General features: G+C 54.5%; 4 protein-coding genes across 4 annotated transcripts; 2 read left to right on the top strand and 2 right to left on the bottom strand.

Annotated features, from left to right (window-relative positions):
- Positions 1–708: 708 nt before the first annotated feature.
- On the top strand, positions 709–3,904 carry BDV59DRAFT_209477 (putative eukaryotic translation initiation factor eIF-2C4; the record flags this gene model as incomplete). The annotated part of the gene is made up of 6 exons (XM_073695397.1): positions 709–912; positions 971–1,083; positions 1,140–1,330; positions 1,378–1,526; positions 1,584–3,435; positions 3,495–3,904. The coding sequence occupies 6 exons, from the start codon at positions 709–711 to the stop codon at positions 3,689–3,691; spliced, it is 2,706 nt and encodes a 901-aa protein (XP_073551787.1). The 3' UTR covers positions 3,692–3,904.
- Positions 3,905–5,040: 1,136 nt separating this feature from the next.
- On the bottom strand, positions 5,041–9,189 carry BDV59DRAFT_83390 (SAGA histone acetyltransferase complex subunit SPT7). The gene is made up of 4 exons (XM_073697167.1): positions 7,849–9,189; positions 6,663–7,798; positions 5,926–6,611; positions 5,041–5,857 (listed from the first exon to the last, which is right to left on the bottom strand). The coding sequence occupies exons 1-4, from the start codon at positions 8,936–8,938 to the stop codon at positions 5,245–5,247; spliced, it is 3,525 nt and encodes a 1,174-aa protein (XP_073551786.1). The 5' UTR covers positions 8,939–9,189; the 3' UTR covers positions 5,041–5,244.
- A 252-nt stretch (positions 9,190–9,441) lies between these two features.
- Positions 9,442–10,563, top strand: BDV59DRAFT_169585 (VanZ family protein). Its single transcript, XM_073688279.1, has 2 exons — positions 9,442–9,560; positions 9,611–10,563. The coding sequence occupies exons 1-2, from the start codon at positions 9,536–9,538 to the stop codon at positions 10,237–10,239; spliced, it is 654 nt and encodes a 217-aa protein (XP_073551785.1). The 5' UTR covers positions 9,442–9,535; the 3' UTR covers positions 10,240–10,563.
- A 182-nt stretch (positions 10,564–10,745) lies between these two features.
- Positions 10,746–12,470, bottom strand: ptpB (tyrosine protein phosphatase PTP1). The gene is made up of 3 exons (XM_073697168.1): positions 12,084–12,470; positions 11,747–12,012; positions 10,746–11,677 (listed from the first exon to the last, which is right to left on the bottom strand). Exons 1-3 carry the CDS (start codon positions 12,253–12,255, stop codon positions 10,835–10,837), a joined length of 1,281 nt encoding a protein of 426 aa, XP_073551784.1. The 5' UTR covers positions 12,256–12,470; the 3' UTR covers positions 10,746–10,834.
- Between the last annotated feature and the right edge of the window lie 497 nt (positions 12,471–12,967).

The following is a 12,967-nucleotide window of genomic DNA, read 5'->3' as shown; positions in this document are numbered from 1 at the left end:
CAGATAGCCCTTGGTATCTTGGTAGCTGTCTAGATCGTTAGAAGTCTTACACTGCTATGGAAGGTCGACATCGCTACGTTACTCCAGTAGGTGGTTAGGGCTGTTCCTGCCTGAATCTGGAGGCACCTTTCGTTGTGTTTCCCTATCCTCCACTCCTCTTTCTCTTCCTCCTTCTCTTCCTCCTTCTTCTCCTCCTTCACCTCCTCCTTCACCTCATCGTTCACCTCTTCATCCTCTTTCTCTCCCTCCACCTCTTCCACTTCACCTACTCCACCCTCACCTTCATCCAGCTCTCACTCCTCCAGCATACTTCACATCGCTCAGATCATTGTCATCACTATCCTAATCAATCACTACTCCCTCTCTCTGCACCCTTCATAGCCTTCACGATCTTCAGTCTTCACAGCCGTAAAAATGGCTGATCCTTCTTTGGAGCGCCCCAAGCTCAAAACCGATGCTTGCAAAAATATTGACTTGCCCATTGGGGCGTTTGCCGTCAATCACTTGGTAAGTCTCAAGATTCACCGTTTGCTTCACCTATATGTCTACTTCCTGGGAGTTCTTCGGCTATATAAACTCCTTCTCCTGTCCCGTTTCCAGTCCGCTGCATCTTCTCCATCCCTTTCCCTTCGTCTCATCCGTCCGGGTGGTTCTCTTTCGTCCATCCTTCCCTTCTTCTGTCGTTTGTCTGCTGCTTTCCCTTCCATCATGAATAATCTCGAGGAGATTAACAAGCTTGCTGGCGGTCTCCGTCATCTTCGTGTACGTGATGCTGACGAACTTGCAAAGTATGCAATCCCAGTCCAGCATGTCCCTCGTCCTGGCTTCAACGCTACCGGCAAGGAGATCGAGGTCTCCATGAATGCCTACAACATTGCCGCTTATCCCTCGAAGAATGTCTACCAGTACGACGTAAGTGGTCTTAAATACCGGTTGTCCTGCCAGCAGTATGCACTAACCAACCCACCAGGTTCATATTGGCAGCGGCGCCGAAAAAGACATCGTCATCAAGAAGGTCTGGAATTCCAACGCCAGAAAACAGGCCCTCAAGCAGATCATTTTTGACGGCCAGAAGCTGGCTTGGTATGTTTCCCATGTACAGCACAGTTGCAAAGTCCTCAAGTTCTAACTTCTTACAGGTCAATGAACCAATACCCGAAGGGTGTCACAATTACGGTTGATTTGGATGCTGAAAAGGGGCGTCCAGGCGGCAAAGGAGACAACAAATTCCGTCTGGTCGTGAGGCCGACTAAAATCATCAATCTATCCGTGCTACATGCCTGGTTGTCGGGACAGATCTCAATTTCGGACTCTGTGCTTGAAGCTCTCAGTACGATAACGTCCCCTCCGCATTGACCGCAAACTAACACGTACTAGATTTCTTAGACCATGTGCTGCGCGAATTCCCCAGCACCAAATACCTTGCCCTTCGCCGCTCCTTCTTCGATCCTAATGGCGAAAATAAAGACTTGGGCGGCGGTGTTCTCGCCTTCAAGGGCGTGTATCAGGCGATTCGCCCCACAATCGTGAGTGTTATATGCAAGGCATAAGCATTAGAAAGACAGGAAACTGACCCTTTTCAGGGCAAAACACTCATCGTGAACATTGACGTCTCGAATTCTTGTTTCTGGGCACGCACGTCCTTTGTCGGAGCGGCCATGGCTATTCTGGATAGCCGGGACCACCAACATCTTGCCCATCAGCTGGCGCCCGTTTCTGACCGCCATGGTGGCACCACCGAGTCCACTGGTTTCTTCGAAGTTCATCGCCGGTTGAAGAAGATTCAGGTTCAGCCAAACTATCCCAATTGCCCCCTCAAGGGTACCACCTTCACGGTCAAAGGTCTCATCAACGTCAATGCTCGCGACTATACCTTTGACATGAGGGATCGTGCCACTGGTGTAAGCAAGAAGATCAGCGTGGAGGCGTACTTCAAGATGAAATACAATCACGTCCTGACAAAGTGGCAGCTTCCATTGGTGGAAATGACCAAGAAGGGTGTCTTCTACCCAATGGAAGTCTTGACCATCCACGGTCTCCAGAAATATCCTTGGAAGTTGAACGACGTCCAAACTTCTCAGATGATACGATTCGCTGCTTCACGGCCTCAGGACCGCCTCAATTCCATCTACAAGTCGAAGAAGATGCTTGACCATGACAATGATCCGGTCCTCAGATCCTTCGGCCTCAAAGTCAGTAATAACATGATCCGGACCAAAGCCCGTCTTCTTCCTAATCCTGAAATCCAATTTGGGGCCAATCAGCGTGTGAACCCTGGAACCAATGGTCGATGGGACCTGAGAGGCAAGAAGTTCTATCAACCTAACAAGAAGCCCCTCGACTGCTGGGGGGTTGGTTTTTTTCCAGGCAAGAGAAATGTCATCAACCGCACCCAGGTTGAAAGATTTATCGACGAAATGATGAAGATCTACGCAGGTCATGGTGGCAAGGTCACTCAACGACCACTCATTGCTGAGCTCAAAGAGGACGTCGGTGCAGCCATCAAGAACCTCTACTCCGCCACCGGCGTCAAGTACCAAAAGGACCCCCAACTTCTAGTGGTCATCGTCCCCGACAAGAATTCCTTCACCTATACCAGAATCAAGAAGTCGTGCGATTGTCGCTGGGGCGTCCCCTCCCAGCTCCTGCAAGCGGCGCAAGTCTGCAAAAACAACCCGCAGTACATTTCCAATGTGCTCATGAAAGTTAATGCCAAGCTGGGTGGTACAACCGCTAAGGCCATTCCTAAGATCCCGGAGGCGACTCTCAAGCCCATGTCGATGATCATCGGTGCCGATGTCAGTCACTCGCCCTTGGGTGTTTGGTCTCCTTCTATGGCCGCCATTTCAGTCTGCTCCGACACTTTCGGTGGAAGATATTGGGGGGCTTGTGAGGCCAATGGGGAGCGTAACGAGATTATCAATCGTGCCAACATGGAGCACATGCTCACCCCTTTTATCCGCGAGTGGATGAGCACCGTCGGTGGTGGGCGTGCACCATCCAACGTCTATTATTTCCGGGACGGCGTGTCCACCGGCCAGTTCGAGCACGTCCTCAACCAAGAAGTCTTTTGCATGAAGGCGATCTTCATGAAATTGACCCAGGACCAGTGGAAGGGCAAGTTTACTGTTGTCGTGGCCAACAAGCGCCACCACCTTCGTGCTTTCCCCAAAGTTGGCAACCCCAGCCTTGACAGGAATTCGATGGCCGATAGGAACGGCAACCCACTCCCCGGTACACTCATTGAGAGGGACGTCACCAGTCCACATGACTGGGACTTTATTCTCTACTCTCACATCGCTCTCCAGGGTACCGCCAGGCCAGTTCATTATCATGTTATCTTGGATCAGATTGGTCACAAGGCACACGAACTGGAAAACATGATCTACGATCATTGTTACCAGTACATGCGGTCTACTACTTCAGTATCTCTGTGTAAGTCCCGTTTAGCCACTACTTTGTTTCCTCAAGGCAATGCTAACATATCTTTCTAGTCCCCGCAGTCTATTATGCGCATCTGGTTTCCAATCGGGCCCGCTGCCATGAGGATGTCCCCGCCAGCTCTGGACCGCAGAGTGGCCCTGAGGTGAAACTCACCAACCCCAAACCGAAAGATCGCCAGGTCGATCCCAGGCTGTTGCCAATCCATGGTACATCCAATCGCCTTCCTTTCGCAACGTGGTACGGTTAGGGATGCTGGCAATGGTTGCAGGAACTCATGGCGTTTTTCTGTTTCCATGTTATCACCTAGCACCCTTAACATAGCTGATTTTGATACTCTCCACTATTTATTTGGGATTTCGAAAATTGCTTGTTGTTGCTGCTGCTGTCGTTTCGTTTTGCTTTCGGTTCTTTTCTAGGGCACAAAGGTGATGTGGTCACCGACGGCTAAATCGACTGGGACTGACCGGAGTTGCCGGACGGACCTAGAAGACAGGTAGTTGGCGACCAGCATTGCGACTTGTCCCTCGTTGTCCCATGAGGAGACGGGGTCACCGACGGCTAAATCGACTGGGACTGACCGGAGTTGCCGGACGGACCTAGAAGACAGGTAGTTGGCGACCAGCATTGCGACTTGTCCCTCGTTGTCCCATGAGGAGACGGGGTCACTGACGGCTAAATCGACCGGGACTGGCCGGCCTTCCTGGGCTGGACGGACCTGGAAGACAGGTAGTTGGAGACCAGGATTGCCCCTCAGTAGTTTAGCTTTGCTCCATAACTACTCCAATCAACAATACTTGCAACATGCAATTCGTATATTCTTCAGGATAGCCCATTATAACCCCTATCCCAAACTGTTAGCCGTAATACCTGTATGGCGTAGGTCCTAGACTCCGCTGAATCTTCTGGGTACAACACATCAGGTAGCGTACCTTACAGAATACTGCTACGAGCCAAACTGCAAACAGCCAAGACCTCCAAGTCAAATCTTCATTGAAAGAAGCATGTATATACGATTATCAGACGACTGGCATCTACCCAGTCAAGGGCAGCACAGGACACAGGCAGATGGAATAATACAGAAGACCTAAAGGGTAAAGAGAAGGTGAAAGTAAATCACAAGCGACCAACTGAAGAGAATCGTGCGTCGATAAAGCCCAGAAAGTCGCCCAGACACACGTACCAAACAATAGCAAGCCAGGGATATGATGTCCAGGGAACAAGCAGTATGATATAAGGGTACAAGCCACGCGGGGCGGCCTCCGTGCCGTACACGGCCACAAGGTAATGATATAGAAAGCAACAGAATCCAGAAGGGAAAAGCCAAGGGGAAAACGCCTGCGGCATGGGGACGAAACAAGACGGGAAAGGACGATGAGTATCCAATGGATGTCATGCTGTGCTGTCGATATAGCTAGCTGCCTTCAGTTTTGGTTGACTTCCCGTTCCATATGCAAATAGATGAAGAGGAAAAAACGAAGTGAGAAAGGTAAGAGAAAACCAACCCAATGAGATTGCCGCCAGACCCTGAACTAAGCCATTATCCAATGGAAAGCCAACCGAATTGTCCAAGTCTCACATCTGCATTGACAATTCTCCATTGTGCGCAGGTCAAGGAGATGAAGTAGGAACCAAAGCAGGGAGACGATTATAACAAAAAGGAGACCCGTGCCAATGTGGTAAATATACTCGAGGAGGAGACAAGAAACGAAAAGGCAAGGTATAGGTGGGAACGAGAGGGGCGCTACAGTACAAGTTTTGAGTGTAGGTATATCATTCCTGCTCGAGGACTGTTATCATCGGTCATGACGCATCACCCGCAGTTCCATTCGTCAGGGACACGGCACTGTCGTTATTTTTGGTCTGGTTGGGGCCGTCACCTGGAGCATCGGGAATAGCATTTTTCGAATTGAAGTCGGTCGTGGAGACGCCAGACGCCTCATCGGCAGGGGCATCCTTGTTCTTCAGATCGGTGAGTGTCGGATTCGACAGCTTCATCCCGTCGGCGTTTGTTGAGGCGTCGTCGCCGTCCGCAGCGGACCCGGGAACACCCATGGCGACTCCGCTGTTCTTCTTGAGCTTCTTTTTACTGGGTTCCGTATTCAAAGCCCCAGGCTTGGCAGCACCGAGTTGTCCAGGAACAGTAGGGGGTAGAGGTCGCTTCTGCGGGCTGGATGTTGGCCCCGATGGTGCAGACGGTGGAGGAATCTTGCCGGAGGCCGGAAGACGGGGCTTCGCAGCCATTGGTCTTTGCTTCGGAGGTAATTCGAGATCTTCAACCAGTGGTTCGTTGTTGTTTGCTTCCAGCTTGGCTTTGAAGAATGATTGCGCCAGGCCGATTTGCGATGATAACGTGTCCTCCGAAATACGTGGGTACGCAGGAGGAGGTTGAAACAGCATCTCTGTTTGCGCAGCACTGCGAGGAGAGGAAGGTTAGACTGGTGATTTTCCTTTTTTTTCATCTGACCATGTTGATATACATACCTGGTGTTTTGAGATTGAGCTGCGCTGGAGATCCTGTTTTGGAGAAGGTGAAGCGGAACGCTGAGAGTTGCCAAACCAAACTCTCGGTCTAATCCCAACTCTTTGAAACCGAAGAAGTCTTCGTCGATGTCCTCAGCGAAGTCACCACCAACGAATTGCTCACTTCCGTCAGCGAAAGCGTTGGAACCATCTTCACCGCCGTCCGCCAATGCAGGCCGCAGCAACTCAGACAGCAAAGACCGGAGGCGATCATGTACAGTCGAAAGTTTCGTGCTGAGCCGCTCCACATCATCTTTGATGTAAGTTTCTAGATTCTCGATATCGACGCCGACAGAGGATAAGGTATGGAGGACAATCTCTGGTTCTGTATACGCCCGCTTCCACTGCGCCTGGGATGTGCTTTCGGCAACGTCGGTGACAGGCTTTTTGGGTGTTTCCATGTAGCACTTCATGGTTTCGCCAATCTTCTGAAAAAAATCCGAAGCAATGTCTGTCACGGCATCCAGGGCAGACGGTTGATACTCCTCGAAGCCTGTATGGTAGAAGATTTTCGCAACTGAGCGTTGCAAAGCCGACTTGCAAACCCAAGGAGCGATCACAGGGCCTTCGTCGTTCATCACGTGGGGCATGACGTCCTGTTCAACGAACGGCTCTGGGTTATACTTCTGAAACTGGTTCTGGTACATCTGCGTCGCTTGTTAGCCTATTCCAGACCTCGGCGAGGAGAGTTACCCTACCTGAGACTGCAATTGCATTTGTTTCACGATGCCGATTTTAGAGCAGATCTTGCGCGTTTCCTGCATCTGTCGCATGTTCTTGTCCATCGTTTGAGAAAGCTTGCTTTCCGGCTGAGTGAACAACCCCTTGGGCAGAACTCTCAAAAACTCCTCAGAAGCATCGACAATATTCCCTTCAGAATCCTCTCTCCAGAGGAGTTGCGGTGAGATATCCGGGACACCCGACATAACATCGTAATAGTCGGGGATGACCTTGTCCTCATCGACTTCTATCCCCTCGGCGAGGGTCTCGCTAGCCGGATCAGGCTCCATGGCTTGAGAGTTGGCCTCGCGAACTTTGTCACTTTCCGCGCTCATCTTTTGATTTTTCAGCCATCGTCTCATGCCAGCCTTCGTCCGGAGGAGAGCGGGCTCATCGGAGTTGAGCTTATCGCCCTTGAACAGACGGTGTCGTTCAGCGGCAATCACAGCGCGATCTTTCTTCGTCACCTGCTTCCAGACCTTGTATTCGGGATCCTCCAACTCAGCACTAGGGCCTGATAGAGCACTCAGGGCGTTGTTCTGAGGCGCTAACCCATCGATCTCCATGGAATCACCTTGGCTACCGGGAACACCAGTGGCTGCGCCAGCAGGGTCTGACGGGGTGTTCGTCCCAGGAGGCGGCGTAGCGAAGCCATTTTGCGCCCCTTCCATAGGGACGTCGGAGTCCGCGCGTGTCGGAGGCGGAGGCTGCGAAGAGGACGCGGGCGGCTCAGAGCCGCTGGGAGTATTTCGGGCCGGGGCAGCTCCTTTCTTGGCCGCCGACTTGCCCGGGGCTTTCCTCCCTCGAGATGACATGATAGGCTCGTCGTCACTTTCTTCCGCGCCATCCAACTCTGCCAGCTGAAGTCGGCGCTCCTCGGCTTCGACCTCGGCACGGTCTCTAATGACGATATCAGGAATGAGGGGGACAAGCTTTTCGGTCTCTTTCCTCATGTACAAAGCGTGCTTGCGCAGAAAATGATCGGGGTTGGTGTTGTACTTGAAGCAATTGGACCAGATCAGATTGAGGTCATCAACGAACTCCTGCTTTGACTTATACTGCAAGGCCTTGAGCTTCTTCGTCATGGTTCCCAGGTCCATCGGATGCTTGATGACTGTCCTCGAGTTAGCATGACAAGAGAAGTAGGGGATGAAGTGGATATACTTGTATAGTAGTCAGGCGCATCCCGCTTATTAACACGAGTCAAGAAAGCTGACGAATGTTCGGTCATTGCCTTCAGCTCGCTGAGGACCTTTTCCGCCGCTTCGTAGAGCTCCTCCTGGCCAATTTTGTCCTCGCTGGCCCATTTGCTTCGATTCTTGCGGACCTCGCTCATCAGGCTGCGAAGCTCCGCATCGGATGCCTGCACCATGGTGCGCTTCATATCGATCCGGGCGATGAGGTTCTTGAGGGTCAGACTCGACGCGCCGAGGTTGGCGTTGCTCAGCGAGCCGTACCCGTTAGAGGCTGCATTCGCATTGCTGCCAGCATTGGCCTGACTGGACATTTCCGCTTCCACCTGTCGTTCAGACTCTTCCAGCCGCTGTTGGTCCAACATGGCATCGCGGTCGTTCTCGAGGGTGTAGAAGAGGGTGTGGAAGCTCCTCCGAGCGGCCTCCTCCGTGGCCTTTTTGTCCTCCTCCAGTTTCTTGCGAATCTCTTCGAGCGTCTCCTTCTTCGGCTCCTTGGAGGGTTCCGCTCCGGGGGCGTGGGGGCTGGGGGACGGCACACCACTGGGGTCCTGGGAAGGGACAAGCGACTTGGGTTTCGGCGGGGAGGGGACATTGGCAGCGGCATCGTCTTCCGCATCGTCATCGTCGTCGTCGTAGTCGTCGTAGTCATCATCGTCTAGCTTCCTGGCGGGTTTTTTGGGCGGAGCCGGCTCGTCGGCGTGCTCGCGTCGGGCCGCCGCTGACTCTTCCGGGAGGTCGGCAGCGGCGACGGGGGCGGCGCCAGCGCCCGTGTGGTCGTCGGCGGACTTCTGGTTGGCAAAGAGGCTGTTGATTCTCGCCTCGCTCTGCTTGTACAGGTCGCGGAAGATGGCAATGCGCGGATCCTCGTCGGCGGCGATATCAGCCTCCGATATCAAATTCCCCGTGTGAGAGCCGTCGGCATCGACCGAGGCGCGCATCTGGGGGGTCCGGGGAACGGAAAAGGATTTGGAGTAGCCATTGACGGACCGCGAATCGAGATGGTCATCGGGAGGCCGTAGATGCCCTGGAGGCTGCCAGGCGTGGTGGTGCCCGAGCGACATGCTCGCTCGATCTCCCCGAATCTGGGGCGGGCGAGGGGGGCTCGTTTCTCCACGGTTCGGGATCAGATTCGGTCGGGGAACAAGAAGGGGGGATGGGGAACCGAAAAAGACATAGAGAGGTGCGGGAGAAGGAGGAGAAACGAGGGAAGATGGGTTCCGGGCCAAAAGAGATGGCGCGGCGAGGGAGGTCGATGGCAAAGCGAATGGACCGTTCGGTACGGAGAAGGAACTCTGCGCGCAGTTGGAGGAGGTGAAGTTGGTGCCGGGGCGGAGGGCAGTTCAGACCAACCGCGCAATTTTGGGCGGACGGGGCCGTGGAGGTAAACGATGGAATTGGGGAGAGGCAGGGAAAAAGAACAGACGAGAAGGATACGAGAAAGGAAGAGAGGAGAGAGAATAGGCCGGGGACGACGGGGAGGCGGAGGAGAAGTCAAGGGAGCGACGAAGTTGATGTTCTTGTTGCATTTCCCTTTTCGCTCAGCACATGACGCACCCGGCACCTGATGCAACATCTGTATACCTCACTCTTCTCTTCTCTTCTCTTCTTACTCTCTCTCTTCTCCTCTTCCACTCCCTCCCCTTACACTACTCTTCACCATGCGAATCCGTTATCCCTTCGCCGGTACTTCTCCCTCCCTCTCCTCTCCTACAATATCACTAACCCTCCTCCAGGCGCCTTCGTCTTCCTCCTCATCCTCGCCGCCTACATCGGCCTCCTCCCCCACAGCGACTCCTCCTCTATCCCCTCGGAGCTCCAACCCAATGACAAGTTCCTCCACGTCATCACCTTCTTCTTCCTCTCGCTCATCTTCTACTGGATCCCCGACACCACCCGTCGTCGCACGCTCCAGCTCACCCTCCTCGTCTGCACCCTCGCCCTAGGCATCGGCTCCGAGATCCTCCAGGGTCTCCTCCCCAACGGCCGCGCCTTCGACCCCTTCGACCTCCTCGCCAACCTTGTCGGCAGTCTCGGTGCCGTCGGCCTATGCAGCTGGTACCACCGGCGCATGCTGGAGCGTCGACGCAAGGCCCGCTTTGGCGCCTTGGGTGACGGCGCCGCCGACAACGACGACGTCGGCGACGACGTCGAGCTGGGGCTGCGTCGCGGCGACACTCACGATTCCGCCGCCGCGGGGGGTCTCGGCCCGCAGGAATCGGGCGTCATGACCCTCGAACAGGAGGTGGATAATTGGGACGAAAACGCCGTCGACAACTGGGACACTGAGGACGGTGTCGACGGGCCTGATACTACGACGCCGCCGGCGGCTGCAAGCGACGATGCGAAAAAGCGCAGCGATTGATGCATCGCCTGGGATAATTCCAATTGCGCTCGGTTCGGTCCGGTTCTGCTTGATCTCTCTTGGTTGATATGCGCGTCTTGGACGCTGCTGTGATGCATGATGTCTGTACTATTTACGTGCCCTTGTCGTTTGGACTGGGAGCTCTCCGATCTATGTGACGCATTACGAGGCGTGTTTTGGTCTTGTGCTTCTTTTTGGCATTGATGGTTCCGTGGGACTGATCCCCTGACGTTGTTCATGAACTTTGGGCGTTGTAAATATCATGGGAAGCGAACCAAAAAGCTACGCAGTATCATCTACGACTTTGTCTCTCCGCTCAGCGGGCTTCGCGTAGCGCATCAAGGAAATCAATTATGTTACACCAGGTCTAATGCTAAGGCCACAACCGGAGAAACCATGTCAACAACACATCGATAGTAATCGGAAAGCTTCAGGCAGGATAGAGAGATGCAAGGCACAGGTGGTATAGGCAATATTCAAACAGATGCAACGGAACTCATAGTGGTCGTGAAAGAGGCATGGAAACATCACAGGGCAAATTAAGGGGATCATATATACGGGGACGACAAAAAAATAGCGCATCAGTCGCGGGTTACTACTCGTTGTCAGACACCTCGGGGGTTCCGGACCAACTCCTAGTGGGCGTGGACGGGCGATCTGGAACAGGTTCCAGTTCGGGCTTGGACGAGCCCAGCAGATCTGACTCGTCCGACAGCTTGGCCATCTTGGTCGATCGCTCATCTGACCGCCGTCCGTTGGACTCGGGGATCTTCCCCAGCTTCAAATCCACCTGCTCGCGGAGCACCTCGTAGATGAACAGCAACTGCATCTCGTTGTACACCATCATCATGCGTTGCTCGCGCATCTGGTTGACCGTCTCAAAGACTGGGTCCACGTCGTCCCTCGCTTTGAGGAGTTGCTCCGACTCGAGCTCCAGCAGGAGATGGTCGAGGGCGATGAACGTCCCCGTGCGGCCGACCCCCGCGCTGCAGTGCACGATTCGCGGGTTGTCTGGTGAGCACTTGGAGGCAGATAGCTTGATTAGATGCAGCAGGGCGTCGCGATCTTCGCCTTCGGGCTTGGAGTAATCAGCCCAGCCGGAAAAGAGGAAGTGCCAGACGATCTTGGACTCGGAACCCAGCGTGAGCTGCAGCTTGCGAACCTCCGAGCGAGACTGCACATCGACCACTGTTTCCAGCAGCGTGACTTGTCCCAAGACCCCACCGTCCATGTCCTCCTCGGTTTCGTCGTTGGCCAAGTGGTCGTTTTCGTCATCGCGCAGGACCATGGTGGGATTCTGGCTGCTCAGGGGGAAGTATTGGGAGCACTTTTCCCGGCCGGACTCGAAGGTCTGCGTGAGCATGACGACCACGCCGACCTCCTTGGTTTCGTGGAAGACCATCTGCCAGAAGTGGGTGATATTTCCAAGTTTCGGGCCCTGTGCGCGAGAGGGACACTGTTAGAGGGAGCCCGTTTCGGATCACGACGAGGTCACACCCGCACTCACCTGGGTTGCAATGTATCTCCGTTCCTCCAGGGACAGAGAATCCTTCAACACGATCGGCGACGCATTGATGAAGTCGCACTGGCCGTCGGGCACCCGCAGATGGATGCGGGAGTTTGCCCAGGCCTGCACGTTCACGTATCGGTTTCTCGCCTTGACCTCGGGGTCATCCTCCAACGCCCAGCGATGGGACGGATCCTGGGCCATGGCGCCTTCGGTGATACGAGTTCTCTGGATCCATTCAAGCTCTTCGAACTTTTGACGGATCTCTGAGGCAAGGTTGTGAGCGACAGGGACGAAAAGAAGGCCAAAGAAAGGGGAAAGAAAGGAAGACGCTAACCTAATAGTGACTGACACAAAAACGGAGGCACCTCGTCAGTATCTCCAGCGTCCAAACCCGATCTCTCCGGGTCAGGACCCTCTACAACGTCCAACCCCGCCTCGTCATCCTCGGGCAGGCCGCGCTTGATGGCGGGCAGACTGGTGTCGATTTTGATCGTGGGGTGAGCCATCTTGGCCGCAGCGATCCTCTGGAAGGCTCGAACCTTACCCAGGACGCCGCGCGCCTTTCGCGAGACCCGCTTCCTGGTCGATGAAGACTTCGGGGGACCGGTGTGGAGGCTGAAGGTGTCGGGGTCGGGCGAAGGCGAGCGGGAGGGCGGTGCAGTGATAATTTCCCCTCCCAGGCCGTTGGGTGGATCGTCGTCTGCGGCGCTTGCGGGAGGTGGCAGGGATGATATCTGTAGCGCGCCCAGATCGGGACAGCTGTGGAAGCTGCCCCTCGGCGTGATTTGCTTGGCCAGATTTTTAGCTCTTGCGCGATCGACCCGCGGGCACGTTGTCGACGGAGGAACCAGTTGTCGCGCAGCCCCGTGGATGGTGAGCGAAGTGACGCCCACGCGAGTGGTCTGCACGGTGGAGGAATAGTGGTGAGGGTGGTGGAATGGGGATTTGCAATGCGATGCGATTCTCTCTCTCTCTCCCTCTCTCTCTCTCGGGGAAAAGGAGGGTCGAGAGTGGGCGGATGTGCGGAATTCTTGCGACAACCCTGACAAGGGTAGAGGTCGGGTCAGGAAAACGTGACGAAACCGGGAACCATCCACGGGGAGTGTATGAAGGAACGGCGGCGATCTCTTCTGCAGACACCCCCAGCCTTATATAGAGGGTCTCAGACGAGTGGAATGGGTCGCGTGGGTTGATCGGGAGGCAATGCAGTGGGGGAGT

This window comes from Aspergillus ambiguus (assembly GCF_047715705.1).
Source record: "Aspergillus ambiguus strain CBS 117.58 unplaced genomic scaffold BDV59scaffold_3, whole genome shotgun sequence".
NCBI classification, from domain to species: Eukaryota; Fungi; Ascomycota; class Eurotiomycetes; order Eurotiales; family Aspergillaceae; genus Aspergillus; species Aspergillus ambiguus.
This window is presented reverse-complemented; position numbering and strand designations above follow the sequence as displayed.

Bases quoted from the DNA above. Each gene is read 5' to 3' on its own strand.
- ptpB (XM_073697168.1), bottom strand. From the start codon at position 12,255: ATGGCTCACCCCACGATCAAAATCGACACCAGTCTGCCCGCCATCAAG. The intron at 12,013-12,083 runs GTTAGCGTCTTC...ACCTTGCCTCAG, and splicing joins TTTGTGTCAGTCACTATTAG to AGATCCGTCAAAAGTTCGAA. The intron at 11,678-11,746 runs GTGAGTGCGGGT...TCTCGCGCACAG, and splicing joins GGAGATACATTGCAACCCAG to GGCCCGAAACTTGGAAATAT.
- BDV59DRAFT_169585 (XM_073688279.1), top strand. From the start codon at position 9,536: ATGCGAATCCGTTATCCCTTCGCCG. The intron at 9,561-9,610 runs GTACTTCTCCCT...ACCCTCCTCCAG, and splicing joins AATCCGTTATCCCTTCGCCG to GCGCCTTCGTCTTCCTCCTC.
- BDV59DRAFT_83390 (XM_073697167.1), bottom strand. From the start codon at position 8,938: ATGTCGCTCGGGCACCACCACGCCTGGCAGCCTCCAGGGCATCTACGG. The intron at 7,799-7,848 runs GTATATCCACTT...ACTCGAGGACAG, and splicing joins TGCGCCTGACTACTATACAA to TCATCAAGCATCCGATGGAC. The intron at 6,612-6,662 runs GTAGGGTAACTC...CAAGCGACGCAG, and splicing joins AAATGCAATTGCAGTCTCAG to ATGTACCAGAACCAGTTTCA.